This window comes from Ahaetulla prasina, chromosome 1 (genome assembly GCF_028640845.1).
Source record: "Ahaetulla prasina isolate Xishuangbanna chromosome 1, ASM2864084v1, whole genome shotgun sequence".
In the NCBI taxonomy this organism is placed as follows: Eukaryota; Metazoa; Chordata; class Lepidosauria; order Squamata; family Colubridae; genus Ahaetulla; species Ahaetulla prasina.
This window is the reverse complement of record NC_080539.1, coordinates 73,559,785-73,578,973: the sequence shown is the minus strand read 5'-3', so window position 1 is coordinate 73,578,973 and position 19,189 is coordinate 73,559,785. Positions and strand designations below refer to the sequence as shown.

Genomic DNA, 19,189 nt, shown 5'->3' with positions numbered 1-19,189 from the left:
ATACCTGTGCCAAGTGACTTTTCCGCTCTGGGCTTCCCTGTAAAAGGCAGCTACTTACCAAGGATGGCATTCTTCTCCACTTCCAGCATATCAAAGGCCTTTGCAAAGGTATCTCCCAATTTAGCCACCATCTCTGGCATATACAAATTGTTGTGGGTCCTGGAAGAAAATGTGATATTTTACAATCACAAGTTGAATCTATCAGTTACCCTGACAGTGGAAGTCCGGCTTCAGCTTGTAAACAGCTCCTGTATCTGGTGAGGAGGAAGGTGAGACCAAGCACTTGTGCATGGGATCCCCCTTCCTTACCAATAAAAAACATCCCTGCCTTGGGCATATGGAGAAATCCCCAGTTTGTGTGGAGGATTCATGTTACTCCAGACATTTTGCTCCAATTTGCCTGGCCTTGGCCCTCTGAAGCGCTGGCTGCAAGGACCCATGCAGGACACACTGCCTCCCTAAGGATGGGTCACGGTGCCTAGAATGGCAGGTGGCTCTGACAGAATGCAGCAGCTTATGAATATGCTCACATGCTACAAGCATCGTTGTGGCAGAAAGATGCCCCCCCTGAAAGGCAGGACAACTCTGCGTTAACCACACCATGCTGCCAGGGAAGAACCTCCATTCAGCCTAGGGTGACTTCTTTCTTGCCATCCAGGCTAAAGAGGGACCCTCAGCAGCCGGATGGACCATCTGAGTAGGGAGGAAGGGTCTCTGTCTCACCTACCTCTCTCCTTTTGAGACCTCAGACCTCCACTCAGGGCTTCGGTAACTGCACACAGCACAAATTCTGCAGCCAAGGGGCCCAACAGCCTTCGTCAAAACTGCCTCTGTGCCTGCTGCTAGAGGCGATCAAGGGTAACTCAGACTGTTTCCCCTAGAGCAGCAATCCCCCAAAGTAAGAGGGTGCAGGGAAAGAAAGGACTAGGTCGTTGGGTGGCAGGGGCAGGCCTCTCAATTGCTCTCCAGAGTCTCAGCTGTCATTTTTAGAAGTCTCTAAAAGAAGTCTCTAGACTTGTGAAGAAACGGGACCAAAATGAAACCAACTGCAGCGATGTCTGCCTGAGCTTGCAGAGGGCCTGGAACAATAGTTCTGAGGTGTGAACTGCCCATTCATTTCAAAGGGTGCTAACAGAGGCTGCAAGAAAGGAGAAGCATCACATTATGAAGAGAGAGTGACTATTTCTTTTGGTTAAGCCTTTAAGCACCAGAGCAGGGGCTTAAAATCATATTGCAATAGATAAAATGGCTTTTAAGCCAAAACTTTTTTTTAAAAAAAAAAGATAGAATATGTCTATGGAGATTCTCAGTCATCAGGTCATGGTTGTCCCAAAGGTGCTTTTTTCAAGAGGTAACTGGACTTTCTGGTTTTTCTTTGAAAACATTTCACTTCTCATCCAAGAAGCTTCTTCAGCTCTGGAGAAGCTTCTTGGATGAGAAGCGAAATGTCTTCAAAGAAAAACCAGAAAGTCCAGTTACCTCTTGAAAAAAAAGCAACTTTGGATAAAGATAGAATAGAATTTCCAAACTCGTGGAACTAACCAACATTAGACTGGGCAGCACTGTAGTGAGTAACACTGCCTGCATTGGCATAAAACAATACATCCTGCTCAAAGACTACTGGAAAAGCTATCCTCAGAAGAGTATTGCTCTAGGGAAAATTGGAGGAGGGAGGGGTGTGAAGAGAATGCTCTTATCCTTAGATATTTTTGGAAAGCCATTAACAACTTCCAGATTGGTGATAAGGGACACTTCTCTGGTATGGATATAGATGTGGTAGCTGTTCCTTGGACTGCTGTTGCTTTGTTAGGTTTGTGGTACCATTTATTTTAATTTTATATGGTATTGCTTTTGGGCTGTAAACTGCTTTGAGCTTCACTGGATTGAAGCAGCATGTACTGTTGCAAATAAATATGTAAATCATCTGAAATTCCTAGAGGATAGGAGGGAAGTAAACTTGGTAAATAAACCAGTAAGATACAGGAGTTTATCATATGCCAAGTTAAATGTGTTAGGGACAATTATGCTCACATTAATCTCTGTTACTTCTGGAGTTGAAGAATGCCAAAGAGCTAAAAATGTACTTTTAATGTTCTGTCAACGTGACTGACCACAACTTGTTTCAGTATATTTCCAAACATATACTGGAATCAAAATGGCATGAGATTGTGTGTGTGTGTGTGTGTGTCTGTCTAATATTTTAAATATGAAAAATTGACACTGAAAAAGATTTGATATTTGAAATAACAGTGAAAGTTGATCCATTAGCTCCAGGGGAAAGCAAAACTCAAGAACAGACTGAAAGACATCTTTCAGTGACTTGCAAATTCTTTCCCCATACTAGACATCACTCAATGGAATATCAATTAAATTTGTAGCATAGCAGTGAACTTTTTGGCAATGCCATCAATTTCCTTGATGTGTTTACATGTCGCCAAATTGTGTAGGAAGTGATTATACTACTACTTTGGATGTTTATCAATTATCATACAATGCCCTTTTAAAATGTGTAATTTTGCTGGGAAGGCATTTCCTTATCCTTTTCATAGTAGCCTGACCCAGATGCACAACTTTGCTGACCCTTTAAAATACCCTCTCCTGTTCCTCATCCAGTCTCCTCCGTTGCCCTCTTCCCTTTTGTTCCTGCATCTTCATAATATCAGAATGGTGGCTGCAGGAAGGAAAATCAGGGTAAAAGAGTTAGATTGCCTCTGCAGGTTACTTAAAGAATAATTTGCATGGTGACCACAGAACAATTCTGCATCTGCATGCATGTGATTTGATTTTCTGGTAAGCTATAAAAGTCAGGCCTAGGGGGAGATGGTTGCCATACAAGATTCTATGAGCTCTGTGTAACAGGTCCAAGTAACAGTTAATTTGGCCAAGAAAGTTCTAACTAAAAAGTAGGGCACTCAAATCTGAAGCAGATATGCTTTGGATCTGCCATGAATATCTTTGCTATACAGGTAGTCCTCACTTAATGACTTGTTCAGCAATCACTCAAACTTATGAAAGAACTGAATGACGGGTCTTATGACAGGTCCTCAAAACTGCAGTCATCACAGCATCATGTGAGCACTATTTGCAACCTTCATTGCTGGTTTCCATCAAGCAAAATCAATGGGGGAACTGGCAGGAAGTCACAAGCTGTGATCATGGGACATCACACTTAATGACCGTGCTTGATTCCTTTAATGGCTGCAACCGGAACTGTGATTGTGAGTCATTGTAGTCACACATCTTTTCAATTTACAACCACCTTGCTTAGTGATGGAATTCTGTTCCCAACTGTTGTCATTAAGTGAGGAGTACCTGTGCCTCTTGGTAGCCTATAAATGAGAGGCAGCCTTTCCTTGGCTCACCCATAGCTTTGTAAGCTCACAGATATGCGCGCATCAGAAACAGAAATCAATCATGTGTTAATTACTTAATTCAGCTGAGCATTTTGTTGAGCCTGGGTACTACATACAAACCCAAGAAAAGGTGTGGCCCCTTTATGAGCTGTTAACACGTATAGTGAAGGTTCCGTTATGGAACAGAAGCATCTCTACTTGCTTCACGTCCAAATGCTGCATTAGCTCTCATTCTAGCAAAATAAAGCATGCAATAAGACAACAATAACAAAACTACAAGGTATATTAGAAATAATGAATTACTAATTATATGTTTTCTTCAGACAACAGAAAAGGAGAAGACCCAACAAGATGTGAATAAGCAGCCAACACATCAGTTCAACTAAAAGCAACGTTTACTGCACCGCACTAGATTCCCTAAATAAAAAAGCCTTCACTGGATGCAGTTTTGTGACACGTATACAGTTACACTGTTCTCACCCAATGACACAACTGTGGAAGTTTTATACTCATAATTTGCTTTTTTGCAAATCGTTAGCTGTATTCAGAGTTTCATTTGTCACACAGAACACAAATTTCCATGTGAGAAACCCAAAGAAGAGCCGTTTACTTAACTCTGTCATTCAAGATGGAGCGATTCACGCTGGGTACAAATTGTGGACAAACACAGTTTACCTGCACAAAAGCCACCAAGACACAGATATGGGCCATTTAAATGAAAGAGGATATATGCCTCTATAACTGAATTACGACAACAACAACAAAAATATTAGCTGACATAATGAGACTGCAATGCTTCTAAATAGGGATAAAAACAAATTCTGAAAGAAGAGGAAGGCTCTAGCGCTCAAACTGTTCCCTTTTGCATTAGTTCTGTACTTATAAGGGGCTTTCTTTATAAAGGAATATATTATCAGGACATAAAATGATACAATATTTGTAGCATGAAAGGTCTATTCTATCATCTTTCAAGTTTCCCAACTTAACACATCTAAGACACAATTTTTTTTACAAACATACCGGCACCCATTTTGCTTGTTTCCTGCAAACTGAGACAGTCATAAATACTGAATTTTGCTTGTATTTTCTATCCTATTGTTACTGTGAATGATTATACATCCTATTTCGTGGGATGTAGGCAGCAGTATGCTGATTAATCAGATAAACCCTGGATTAGTTATTCTAGCTTGCTTAGAAAAGTATAAATATGTTTGGAACAAAAACTAGCTTTGACTGTGCTTATGAGTGTGTCGTACCTAACCACTACTTCATTCTTACAGTTAACAGAAAATGCTGTTTGTGCCATGGGTCCAACTAAGAATGATAATCTAATGTATACTTGCTTTATCTTACGAAAATTTATTACAGCAGAGCTACTAGGGACAGCAACACCCAATGTTCTAGCTCACATCTATTGACTGTAGAGGTAGATGATTACAACTTGGATTGTATAAGATATTCATGGGAGAGGATGTCAATGAATACATGTTAAGGGAAAAAATGGTACATATCATTTTTGTGAACCAAGGCAAGGTTTAAATTTAATTATGAATAAAAGAACTAAGGTGTATATAAAATCTAGGTGATACTAGATTGTTTGTTATGTATGAAAATAGGAATTCATTGATTAGTGAAAATGCATATTATGTTTTAAAACAGAAGTGTCAAACTCAAGGCCTGAGGGCCGGATTCGGCCCATGTGGTCCTTAGATCTGGGCTGCAGGGCTCCCCTGGAAATAGCGAATGACTGACCCGTGGTGCTTCTGCCAGTAAAAACAGAACTCAGGAGGGCTGTGGGCAGCCCTCCCGAGCTCCATTTTCTCTGGCAGAGGATTGCAGGAGGCTAGCAGAGGAGCAGCTGAAAACAGAGCTCAGGAGCTCATTTTCTGTGGCAGAGTGCTCGAGCCACCACATGCGTCGAAACAAGTGACATCGACCTGGCCACCCCCCATGGCCACCCCCATTTCACCCCTCACCCAGGTCAAATACAACCCTAATGCAGCCCTCAACTGGACTAGTTTTTTAAATTTTCTAAATTTTAAATTTTAAATTTTATAGGGGTTTTAATTGGTTTTAATATCTATATTATTTTAATAATCAGGCTTTTTGAATATGTTTTCTTAATGGTTTTCTTAATTTGTATATATATGTTGTTTTATTTGCCTGTGAACCGCCCTGAGTCCTTCGGGAGATAGGGCGGTATATAAATTTGAATAAATAAATAAATAAATAAATAATCAATGAAATTGAGTTTGACACCCCTGCTGCAGAAGAGCCAGGGCATAGTTTTAAGGAAAATTGTGCATGATTTTGAATGGAAGCTAACCAAATAATATCTAACCCCCCAAATTGTTCTGCTACAATGAATGAATGGGAACAAGTATTGAAAATATGATTAGATATTTGGAGAACCAATAAAGAATAGTAAGGGTGATTATTTGGTATCTGTTTAGAAAAAAATCTGTTTCAAATATGCAGTTTATACTTAAGTCTATTCTTATGTGCACATGACAAAGGAATGTATAAAGCATTTTATTTTACTATTTATAAGGAAAGATTAAAATAATTGGTAATTATAGGCCCTGAAAGAGGACTAGATCCTTCAGTTATATCTTTTCAGATGCCATCATGCTGAATTCAGTAAGGCTTGAGTCTGAGAAAGAGTATACAGCAGGCTGAGTTTTGATTCTCAAGCTGTGATAGGTACATATGCAAGACCCACAATTTCAAGATCAGTTCTCAAAGACTATTTATCCTTCACTTTAAAACGGCTGTGCCTGACACAGCAGCTCCCGTTTCACTCCAATGCTGGCAAAAAAGGAAGTAGATAAGCTATGAGAAGTGCAGGAACACTGTTCTCTTTGGGTCTGGTCACTCTATCAAACTGCATACAAATATTGTTCCTCTGAATTAGGTTGGAATGATACTCTCCACTCCAAAGTTCTGCAAGATAAAGCTATTTAATACGGGATTGTACTATTAGATCAATACTGACGTTTCATTTGATAAGTCCTCTCTCCCTCAAGGTAAACAAACAAAAAATATTCCTAACCGAGAAGCTGCTCAGATACAGACAGCCACAAGACATTTACCAATAGTGTCACTGACAAGTTCCCTACTCCCTCAAGATAAACTTACAGGTTTAATACAGAAAATCCTTCAACAACAGATATATGAGAAGCAAAAAGACTGAAGATGTGACTTGACTGACAGGGTTCAAAAGATACAAAGACTATTATTAAGAAAAGCTGGTCTTAATTTTATGTTATGGGAAATTGGAAGACTCCCACAAAACATACAATCCAATTGGTAGGATAAAGCCAAGGGTTCCTTTTTCTCCTCTATTCTTTAATGCTTTACTATAAAATATTTCAACAGATGCCACCATTCGCTTTAAGAGGAAGCATGAAGCACATTCTATGAAATGAGGATCATGTCATATTGACCCACCTTATCAGAGCAAGCAAGTTGTCAAAAAGTTTCAGGATCTGCACTGAGCAAGGGTTACGGTAGATTGGATTGCCATTAGGTGTATATCCCACCACAAATCCTCCAGCTTTTGCCTCTTCCAAGGAAGTGGGCCAACGAGCTCGTTTTATAACTCCCAGAATTGTGTATACACAAAAGCTTATCTATATGGAAAGTAAAAGACACAGAAATTACTTGAAAAGTCAGTCTAAGAACTCTGAAGATTTAAAATGTCTCAAGAAAATTGTTTTAGATATAACTACGTCTCTCAATTGCAATAGACATTCTTTATATATACATCATCACATGTGATGAATGAACATACATATTACTTCATGCATCTTTGACATGAATGGAACTGTGAATGATTTTTTAAAAATATGTATAAAACTATTATTGTGTATAAATTATCCATAAATTCACTTTTCCCTTATTCTAGAGCTTTCTCTAGTCATCTCTCTTATATTTATCATTACATTCCAGGGTCTTTTAGACTCTTCTCAAGACATAGCTGTGTATAAATTGGTCATTTAAAACCCAAATTAATTGAGAAAGCCTGAGCACATTTAATTGATACAAAATCAATTAAAGCTCATATCTCAACTCTGAAAAGATCTTGTGGAACAACAAACTGGCTGATGCAATTTTTATAGTCTATGCCAAATAGTGTGACAAAAAGGAAGTAGCAAATCTAAGAGTTTTAGATTAATGAGCTGAGATCTATTATGACCCATCTTGAAAGAAGCCAACTATTACTGTGTAATTGGAAACATTTTAGTAGTTTAGGATAATCCCCTTCCAACTAGCACCTAGATAATAGGCAAATAACTTTAAACTTACTTGGGCCCACTTAAAATTATGCAAACAGAAAGACAAAACAACAACAACCCCTACTGTGATTTCTTCTAGCCCATAAACATGTGTAGATCTCAGCATATCTGTGTTCAGATCACACATCATATACTTACTGTACTGTTATTTCCAAAGAGTATCCACTACTCATTAAGGAGAAATTTTCAGTGATATGGGCAAATCTCTTTTTCTGAATTCCATATTTTCTGACAACCTAATACTCACTCTGGAACGATTCAAACCACAGGGATCTTCCATGATGGGATCTACAATCCTATTATCAGCACCAACATACCGGATAAAATCTTCAGGATTCATCAGAACTCTGTGTGTGATAGCAGAAAACAAGAGCCACAAACATATTTTATTTCAAGAAACCAATTCAATCTAATGAGTTATGGAAGCTAGTTGTCATGAAACACTATTATTAAGTTAGATCCATGAATACTTGTGGTATTAAATCTACACTGACAGATTACAGCAAACCAAGATAAAAAGATATATAAGTTGAAATCCAAACAAGCACCTCATTAAACTCAATAGGATGGATTTCTGAATATGTATGCATAAGATGTTATTAGATATTACCATGTCTACAATCTGATCTCAATCTGGGTTATAAATGACTTCGCTACAGTATCTCACTTAGTGGACTATTCTACATGCCTTTCTTGCAATTTTCTGTGAAGATGATTTTAAAGTTGAAAAAGGTGATCCCTACTGCTCTTTGCATAGAAGTCTTTGCATAGTTTTTTTTTTTTGCATTTGCATGCCTCTTAATTTTACTTTCTCACAGTAAAAGATTAAAGATATCCATTTTTAATCACAATAGGTTAACCATTTATTCTCTTAACCTAAGTCCCATTTTAACCATGAAACCAGCTGGGTGACTTTGGGCCAGTCACTCTCTCTTAGCCCAACTCACCTCACAGAGTTGTTATTGTGAGGAAAATAGATGGACAAAGGTATGTTGGGTATATTTGCTGCCTTGAGTTATCCATAAAAATAATAAAGGGAGGATATAAATAAAAATAAATTTAGACCATATCACATTGTCAGTGGAAAAAGCCCATCTACTATTTTTATCAACATCATCCATCAATATTAAGCACATTTTCTCTTCTTTTAACTTGCAAAGATCTTTGATGCAGTTCACACCCATGAAACTCATATATTGTATAAATGGTGTAAAGTTGCCAGAAATTCTCATTTCCTGCAATAATATTCCATCAAAGATATAAAATGACTTCCATGGAGCTCTGCTGTTCTAAACTCTCCTGAAAACTGGAAATAAATGGTAATCAGAATAGTTGAATTGATTGGCTTCATTTCTGCACATGCTAATTAAGTCAACTCTACTGTGTGGTGAGTTTTCCAGAAATGACACTGCCATGGAAAAGGAGCTGGAAGTTGTGAACTCAATGGAAGGAGCATCAGCTACTGTCTTTATATTAATAGCTTATACTGAAGACCTGTATCTCTGTCCTCTCTTGTACTCCACTTTATTCTGGAAGCAACCTAAATATTTAGATTAGAAAAATTTCTAATGGTAAAAGAAAAAACATTTAGCAAATGCCATATTCAAATGCCATACTGCACAAGGAATTGTTCCCTCAAAACAAGAAATGCTTTAATAAATGCCTGCACAAAAGCATTTCTTATGCAGAACCACAATGAATTTGCGTGCATATCTTCTGCACATGCACTGTTCATGCGTGCGCACTCTGCGCGGGTGCCAGGCCTCAAAAATGTGGTTAAATAGGACAACATAGAGCCAGTGCAGGTAGGCAGGCCCACCCGCGTTTTCTGCTACCGGCCTAAACCGGTCCAAACTGACTGAATATCACCACCACTGCATACGTGCTTACTGCAAAGCTCAGCACAGATCTGTAGGGTTTTTTAAAAAAATATTGGAGTCTATCAGGGGATTTGATTAAACTTTTCATACCTTTTCATCTCATCAGATAACCAAAGTGTAGCAACAGGTGCCATGAGCTCTTCCAAGAAAGCTTTTTGCCGCTGATAATCCTTAAATTGGTTGCTAATTAGGACCAAGGCTTCCATGAGAGCACACTTCTCCATCTGAGTCAGGAGCTGCTCATTTGATAGCAGCTGCTTCACATGATTATACAGCATGTCAAAGTTAGGCTATAATCAACAGATTCAAGCAACGGATGGTTAAGTGAAACACCACACAAGATGAACTGCCAGGATACAATTTGTACTACAAGACGTAATATTGCAAGATAAGGGTCACCTCCAGTTCAGTTCTGACATGTTTTGGAGAGGGTGAAGAGTTTATTTATGCTGGCTGTGATAAAGATTGAAAATCAATTCTTTACATTTTTTTTCTTTATTATATTCTTATTGTTCTCTTTTTCTTTTTTCTTGCACTTCTTACTCCTAATTTCTTTCAGTTTGTAAATATTCTTAATAAAAATTATGCACACACACACAAAGAAGAATTAAAGCCCCCTATCACTATTACCTTATATTTCGTTGAAAGGCCTTACAATCAAAGACCTTACAATCATAGGGTTAGATGAGAACCTTTGAGAACAATCTCCTGCTCAACGCAGGGATCCAAATTGAGGTATATGTAACAGATGGCAGACCAACCTCTGGTTGAATAAATCCAGTGAAATGGAGAATATGGGTATAACTGGTTCCAGTAAGAACAGGATCAGTTCTTATTAGAAACTTTTCGCCCTAATTTTTTAAATTTAGTTTTTAGGATCTGCCTTCTTCTAAGAACATTTTGTGTCTGGAATGACAAACTGGATTTGATCTTTTTTGGTCTGATAACCTCTTGTATATTTAAAGATTATTGCCACGTTGTTCATAGGATAAAATATGTCTAGGAAATTTATTATGGATTCTAGCAACTAATTTCTAGTTTCTAGCGACTCTAGCCATCCACCCATTACCATTCACATTGCCTTTCTCTAAATCGGAATTTCTTTGAATTTCTCTTAGTTTGGCTTTTATAAAGCTCCATGCACATTTTCATAGATAGACTGTACACACACTGCAATCTAAGATAATTCATAACTATGTACTTGCTATGAAAACAACCAAACTATTCTTGGAAACACAAGCTGGCCTCTGTTTCTCACTTCTGACACCAATGAAAATCAAAAACCAATCACGATTATCTTTTTCTATTAAAACATACAAAGATCTATTATTTAAATTTGCTTTGCCATAGACTGCAAATAAAGTGCTCGTCTTAGTGAGCTCTAAACCATCGACTAAAAATGTGCACTCCTACCCCCAAAATAGCTTATGTTAGAAAAACTGTTTCAAACAGAACAAAATGCAATTGAATACCAGAACAAGTTGAGGGTAATCCCGACACATCTTGATGATGGAGGAGCAAGCGTGTCTTCTCACATTCTTTACTGCACGGGTTCTTGGTGTCTGGATAGACAAATAAAATTTAAAAATTGCATTGTGTTCTACCTGCTTTAGCAAACAAAGCTTCTTTAAGTATTTGATACATTTTTCAAGAGATTAAGTAGAATAATTGAAAACAGCTTTAAAACAAAGCAATTTTCTAAAACTTCTGTAGAACTCTAGCACAAGTGTCCTGTTTGGAGAACTAAGACAGCTTGATTTCTATCTAAACTCTAATCAAAGAATTTTTAACATGATGCCCTACACTTACCACTGATCATGACAGGGGGAGCTATTGGGGAATTTTTTTTACAATGAATTCTGTTATTCTCTTAACATGAAGAGACAGAGAATTGCAAGGCTCTTAAAACTATTACCTGACAATTCACCCCCAGAAACCATGCGTGTGTCTGAGATTTTAAAACTACCTACACAGCTCCTTGTTATGGTTTCTTTCATGTGAAGGTTGATATTCCCAAGATGCTTAATTGTATATTGAATATAAAATTATCTGTTGTATAAAACTTGCTTTTCAGTGGAAATTCTATGAATGGCTACTCAGTTTTTTGTTTTTACACCATGCCTTTATTTATTTAGTTACTAAATTTCTATACCACCCATTATATGTACATGCCTCTGGGTGGTTTGCAAATAAAAACTTTATAGTTTGAAGTGTCTCAATCCTATTTTCCCTGGCTACAGTAGTCCATGTAGAGCTTGGCCATTGAAGTACCCTTCTCATTTCACAGTCTCAACAGTGTCTAAGACAGGGGACAATTCAAATTGTCATGGTGGCATCATGTAACATATCGGGACTTTTTTCTCCTTTGCTAAACTGGGCATGAGTGTAACCAGTGCATGGCACATCTGGCCAGTGGGCCGGAAGTTTGACAGCCTTGGTCTAAGTCTAAGAGATTTATATAATCAAAATGACCTTGCTCTGCAGTTTCATCAGGAAACATCATCTTCACATTTATGGAGTGAACTTACCTTGCTTTCTTCTACAACTTCAAAGGTGACAGAGGCAAATAGCTAAGAGAATAAGAGCAAAAAGTTACTAATCATTTTGTGGGAACATATTTTCTCTTCATGTGAGTTACTTGTAAAATACTGCCCCCTAAAATTATTTACCAATTAAATTATTTCTGTTTTTATGTTAGCTAAGATGGTGTGTTACAAAATAATGTGAATGTTTTTCTTCCTCCCCCTCAAGCAGATTCATAGAAATAATGAACAATACTTCAGTGAATCTTTTCTAGCACTGCTTCACAGTTCCAAGGCTATACTGAAAAAGTTCTTTGCCTAAGTAGGCAACTTTGACCAGGAAGGGGGGGAGGCAGTCTCTGCAGATATTTTATTTATTTAGCATATGGCAGTGTTAGCCAGGGATCACCAACGTGGCTGGCTGCCTCTGTGAAAGGAAATTTTTTTGGGTGGTGTTATCTTACCAGTGGGATGCCTGAATCCCAGTAGGTAATCGGGGGAGACTCTTTTCCTGTCCCTACAAGGTTTATTTACTCACGGGAATCGAGCCACCGAGCTGCCAATCTCAGCGAAGTACTGGCTCACGTCTTATCATGTGAGGCACTACAGCCTCCTCATCCCCTTGAGTGTAGCAGAATTAATATCTGCAGGTATTAATTCTGCTGCACTCAAAGACTGTGATTCCAGCATCTCTTGTTGCAGTCATTCAACAATTTCATACGTCATTAAGAATACTAAGTCCCTTTCTGTGCCTGTGGTGGGACATAGGAACACATTGAGAAAATCAGTCATGTACTGCAAATCAAATGATATGAACGCTACACCATTTAAAAACCAGCACCTGGACTTGAGCCTCAGATAAGATAATCAGTCAATTAAACATTGGCTACAGGAATTCTTTCCTCTTCAATTCTCCAGTATATATTCAAAAACCCCTTTCCCTATCCTAGAATGCTGAAAAACATGAACGTGTCATATGGAGCATGGTCTAACTCTAGAATTAAAATAGCTACTTCTTTAGTACCCAAAACATTGTATATTTAAAGTTCTCCACACACACATGAAATTGAGTCCCATATTATAAGTTAATGTTACATTCCTCTCCACTCTCCATGCAATTTGAGCCCTGCTTCTTTTAAAACCTTCCTTGGGCATTTGGATGAGGGCACAGTTTGCTGGGTTTGTTTTAGTTATGTGTCCTGTGACTGACTTGCATCTTTCAGTTAACACCTGGAAGAGTGTTAGCTAAGCTAACTCTTCCTATTTCCTCTTTACAACCTGCGAGTTAAATTTTCAGCTCTAACTTCAATGTTATACAATAGTCCTTGTTTAATGACCACAACTAGAACTATGGCCTTGGTTGTTGAGTGAAGCAACTGCGAAGTAAGATGCCCAAGTGATTACTTCACTCAATGACAATGATCTCAGCACTCACTGTTATGGCTAACAAACAATGTTCTTTCTGCGCCAACTCAGTAAGCTCAAACTGCCCAAGGAGCTGCTGATCCAGTTCTACAAGGGAATTATTGAGTTTGTCATTTGCACCTCTATAACTGTCTGGTTTGGTTCTGCAACCCAACAAGAAAGACACAGACTTCAGAGGATAATCAGAACTGCAGAAAAAATAATTGCTACCAACCTGCCTTCCATTGAGGACCTGTATACTGCACGAATCAAGAAGAGGGCCGTGAAAATATTTGCAGATCCCTCGCATCCTGGACATAAACTGTTTCAACTCCTACCCTCAAAACGACGCTATAGAGCACTGCACACCAGAACAACTAGACACAAGAACAGTTTTTCCCCGAAGGCCATCACTCTGCTAAACAAATAATTCCCTCAACACTGTCAGACTATTTACTGAATCTGCACTACTATTAATCGTTTCATAGTTCCCATCACCAATCTCTTTCCACTTATGACTGTATGACTATAACTTGTTGCTGGCAATCCTTATGATTTATATTGATATATTGACCATCAATTGTGTTGTAAATGTTGTACCTTGATGAATGTATCTTTTCTTTATGTACACTGAGAGCATATGCACCAAGACAAATTCCTTGTGTGTCCAATCACACTTGGCCAATAAAATTCTATTCTATTCTATTCTATTCTATTCTATTCTATTCTATTCTATTCTATTCTATTCTATTCCATTCCATTCCATTCCATTCCATTCCATTCCATTCTATTAATCTTCTCATCGTTCCCATCACCAATCTCTTTCCACTTATGACTGTAACTTTGTTGCTGGCAATCCTTATGATTTATATTGATATATTGACCATCATTTGTGTTGTAAGTGTTGTACCTTGATGAAGGTATCTTTTCTTTTATGTACACTGAGAGCATATGCACCAAGAAAAATTCCTTGTGTGTCCAATCACACTTGGCCAATAAAAAAAAATCTATTCTATTCTATTCTATTCAATGATCTCACAGTAAACAATCCCTCTCTGTGCCTGTGGGGTGTGTGTGTGGATTTTAGACTGTGAATGCTTGGATTTCAGCTACTGAGATTGAAGCAAGCATGGAGTTCTTTTCTCCCTGCTTCTGCGGGACTTTCCACAGAGAGAGGGGGAGAGACTCCACACATGCTTCAATTTCTGTTGCCAAGGTTCAAGCAGGCACAGAGCTGGGTGTCTTTCTCTCATGTCTCTGCACAGCAGTGAAATAGATTCCAGAAACCCAATGTTTATAGATTGTAATAGAAAACATTTACCTTGGCAATAACTTCTGGCAGGTATTCTGGTCTGTACGTAACAAATGGAAAGAGCGCTGAGACATTAGAAAGGATGCAGGACAGAATCAGGGGGTCTTTTGTTTCAAAGGCAAGGACACGTTGCAACAGTTCTATGCCTTGAGAAACTGGGATTTTCTGAAATAGGAGGAAAATGGACAGTGATCATGTAACTTTTTGCTTCATACAATATCAGTATTTATTTATCAGAAAAAACTCACAGGTCTGACTAATTGTTAACTGGACAATTTTAACAGAAAGTAGAGGGGGTTCCTTTTGCAGCTATTAAGGTTTAAACCTTAAATTTCAAGGCACCCAGAATTCTTCAAAACACACAAAAGTTCATTTTTGGGTATATTTATGTAATGAGGCTCTGGGAGGCACAAAAAAGATGCCACACATGGTCCTTGAATTGCACTATTGTTATGCTCACCTTGTAGCAACTGAAATATTACAGGAAATAATTTTCGGAAAACTTGAAAATAATTTTAGGAATACAAAAATATATGTTCGTCTTTGTAAGTCCCAAATGTGCTTTTTCAAGAGGCAACTGGACTTTCTTGTTTTTTTCTTTGAAGACATTTCACTTCTCATCCAAGAAGCTTCTTCAGCTCTGATTGGATAGTGGGGATTTCCCCACCATCTTCAAAAGAAAAACAAGAAAGTCCAGTTGCCTCTTGGAAAAGTACCTTAGGAACAACCATGACCTGGATGACTGAGAATCTCCATAGACACCCATCTTTGTAAGCTGCATCCCATGTTTTCATCCATAAGTAATCTTCAGTTGGTAATTGGGATTGGAATTTCTAACCAACGTGGATGTAAAATGCAAGTATCATGTGATTGCATCACTTAGCAACAGTAATCCCCGTTGCTATGGTTAAGCAAGACTTGAAAGTCATAAGCAAGGACTTCCTTGCAAATTTCCCGTTGACTTCCAACAATCCAAATTACTGGGGAAGCCAGCAGGAAGTTGCAAGTCCCAGGCAGCTTGCAGGCAGATAAGGGGAGGATAGAGAGGGGTATGTGTGGTATGATAAGAGAGCAGAAAAGATTTGGGAGGCTGCTGTGGAACAGGGGAGAGGATGAAAGGATCCAGTGTGGTGCAACGCTTTGGGTGGGGGCTGAGGAAGGTTTGCAAGGGTATGTGAAGGTCTGGTGTAGTGCATTGTTTTTCTGGTGTTAAATCTTTGTTTACCTGGGATTAACTCTGTTATTGGTTTATCTCTATATGTCTGAGCCATCAAAAGATACCTACAGGTCATCACATGACTAAGTCATCAACAGACACATAGAGATAAACCACATTTACACACCATTCAATAAAAAGGGTAAGATGGAAATGAAAAAAACACTTCTTCTCCAGCAACCAACACCCAGATAAGCAGGGATTAATCTCAGAAAAACAATTAAGCAGAAAACAATGGCTTAATTAAGGAATTACCAAGGAGGGGAAAAAGCCCACATCCCCAGCCACACTGGCAAAGCAAACTTCTGTATATAAATAGGGAACAAAGCCAGTATCCCTGATGATGTCTGCAATCAACAACCAAGCTCAGAGAGACCAAGGACTCCACAATATCATTAACACAATAAGCTTGAAATATTTTAAAATTAAAATTTCTCCAAGGAAACATGTTATAAATAATATAATCAAAATATAATCTAAAGGCTTGTATTCCCCAGAATGTTTCTCAAGAGGCAACATAGTCACACTGTGTCAAGGATAACCAAAACAAGACAAAAATTTGGGCACGTACTTCTTTATCCAGGGTTCGGAACATTGGGCTAACGATGCTTTCTAAGAAAAAGGTCATAGCATCCCAATGCACAAAGGAAGGAGAAAAAATGGAGTAGGGTCTTTTATTTCTTTTAGCTATCAAGGAAGACAAAATTAAGAAAACTTTAGAACATTCACAGTATCAGACTCTGCTTTTAATAAGAATTTATTGCCATTAAAAAAATGACACAATGAATGCAGTTACAAGAAAAATATGTTTTGCTGGAAAGCTGCTTTCACTATAAAAAAGCAGTAATTATGATGTTATGATTAATTGGAGGAATGTATGGATTTTAATCAAACTCTGATCATCATGTTTCAAGTATCCCCATCTTAAATGGAAAGTCTAACTTGGAAAAATTAAGAGAAACTGCTAGAGCGTGCCGGAAGCGGTCCACAGAACCATCCCGCGCAGGATGTGCACCCTCACTGGCTCCTCTTCCATGTTCCTGTGCACACACGCGTGCCGGTCAGCTGGCCTTCGCGCAGGTGTGAGTGCTGAAACCTGGAAGAGCAGTATTCCATTGTGCAGTCCAAGTGGGATGGTTTTGCATGCCATTTCTGGCATGCAGATTGGCATGCAGTGATATAAAAGGTTCGCCATCACTGTGCTAGAGGAAAGCAAACAAAACCATGTTGTGCATCACTGTTGAATACCGAGCATTTTGCCCTCCTGTTAAAGAAACTTACAATTCCCAGTTCCAGTATCCAGAGGAAGGGACAATTGGTATTTCAGCCATTCCCCAGCCATCTGGAAGCCAGTGTGAGGATCTAGCCGACATGCCATTCTTATCACGTCTCCCTGTTGTGCACGGAAAGCTGGCAAGGAAAAACAATAATAAAAGTCTGACTTGCAGCTACCATAACTGAGAATTACTCATGTAAGCAACTTGGATGTAAAATCTGAAGTTTGAAGTGTTCATCCTACAAAAGGAAACTGTTTGAATGGCTTTGTAGATTGCTTCCAGTTTCTGGCGAATTCCATGCTGCTGGTGAATTCCAAAGCACGCAGGTAATATAAAATTGGATAGGCTAGAGGAACACCCATTCTTTCTTCAAACACTTTTTTAGACATACTTGAAAATACCTACTTTCTAAGGAAAATTTAAATAGAAAGCAAAACAGAACTTTGCAATAGCTTTCTCCTCTGAAAGAATGAGATTCTGTTAATGCTGTTCAAATCAAAATATATTGAAAATCTTTTAGTAGATTTTCTATTAAAGTTGTTTCTGGAACAACTTACAATTGAAGAAGCAATTGAAGTCTTCGTCACTGTCAAAATCAAAACGAGAATATTCACAACTAGGACATTCTTTCTTTGAAGGAAACCCCAACTATAAAAAGAGAAGGACAAGATGAAAGGTAAAAACATTATGCATATATATTGTCAAATAAGACTCTGGAGAATGATCTTAAAACAGATTAATGGAGATGGAACATATTTTACTGACTGGAAAGGATTCTGCTGTCATCCAGTCATATTAGAGGTAGCTTGGTAGGAAAGAGGTTCAGAAAATAGGTGACTCAGTTTGAAAACTTATTCTTTTTCAAACATTCATATTTACATCTTATTACACTCTTTAACATACCTTCACTAGATTAGTCATGCATGCCCTCAGATAATTTGGGATAATAGCCAATAACACAGGATCACGTGACAGGACTTCGTGCCGAAAAAGAGCACCCCATGTGATCTGGGTAGAAGAACGTAAGAACTAGGAAAATAAAAAGTTAAAGAATCTATTAGATAGAGATTACTATAATAAAACTAGAACAGCTATGTAATCTACATTATTTCTTTTACATCTGCCAAAACAAATACCAATAATATTATTTAAAATACATAGTCACTTTCAATCACAAGGTAGATACTAGTAGTGCAAGGCACCAGACAATCACATACTGCAACATTTTCTAGAGTTTCAGAAAAGAAAGGGCAAAAGCCCAACGAAGCTGTCGAAGTGCTGTCCCGGTGTCTGGAAGCTGTACGGGTCTGGATGGGGAGAAACAGACTCAAGCTCAATCCCTCCAAGACGGAGTGGCTGTGGATGCCGGCACCCCGGTACAGTCAGCTGCAGCCGCAGCTGGCTGTGGGGGGCGAGTTATTGGCCCCAACGGAGAGGGTGTGCAACTTGGGTGTCCTCTTGGATGGGCGACTGTCGTTGGACGATCATTTGGCGGCCGTCTCCAAGAGGGCCTTCCACCAAGTGCGCTTGGTGCGCCAGTTGCGCCCCTTTCTTGACCGGGATGCCTTATGCACGGTCACTCATGCCCTTGTCACTTCCCGCTTGGACTATTGCAATGCTCTCTACATGGGGCTGCCCTTGAAGTGCACCCGGAGGCTGCAGCTAGTCCAGAATGCAGCTGCGTGGGTAATAGTGGGGGCAACTCGTTGCTCCCATGTAACACCAATCCTGCGCAGCTTGCACTGGCTTCCTGTGGTCTTTCGGGTGCGCTTCAAGATTTTGGTTACCACCTTTAAAGCGCTCCATGGCTTAGGACCCGGGTACTTATGGGACCGCCTGCTGTTACCTTGTGCCTCCCACCGACCCGTACGCTCACACAGAGAGGGCCTTCTCAGGGTGCCGTCTGCCAAGCAATGTCGGCTGGCGG

The 19,189-nt window shown here is 38.9% G+C and overlaps 1 protein-coding gene across 1 annotated transcript in view; it reads right to left on the bottom strand.

The window, feature by feature from the left end:
• The window catches only part of XPO5 (exportin 5), a 40,017-nt gene that overhangs the window by 12,341 nt on the left and 8,487 nt on the right, over positions 1 to 19,189 (bottom strand). The window contains exons 11-21 of the mRNA XM_058163212.1: positions 18,166 to 18,291; positions 17,820 to 17,910; positions 17,267 to 17,395; positions 16,557 to 16,672; positions 14,779 to 14,934; positions 12,060 to 12,101; positions 11,004 to 11,093; positions 9,622 to 9,821; positions 7,899 to 7,998; positions 6,804 to 6,985; positions 59 to 159 (exon numbers count right to left, since the gene is read on the bottom strand). Coding sequence (XP_058019195.1) covers positions 59 to 159; positions 6,804 to 6,985; positions 7,899 to 7,998; positions 9,622 to 9,821; positions 11,004 to 11,093; positions 12,060 to 12,101; positions 14,779 to 14,934; positions 16,557 to 16,672; positions 17,267 to 17,395; positions 17,820 to 17,910; positions 18,166 to 18,291 — 1,333 coding nt within the window. The remainder of the gene's footprint in view (positions 1 to 58; positions 160 to 6,803; positions 6,986 to 7,898; positions 7,999 to 9,621; positions 9,822 to 11,003; positions 11,094 to 12,059; positions 12,102 to 14,778; positions 14,935 to 16,556; positions 16,673 to 17,266; positions 17,396 to 17,819; positions 17,911 to 18,165; positions 18,292 to 19,189) is intronic.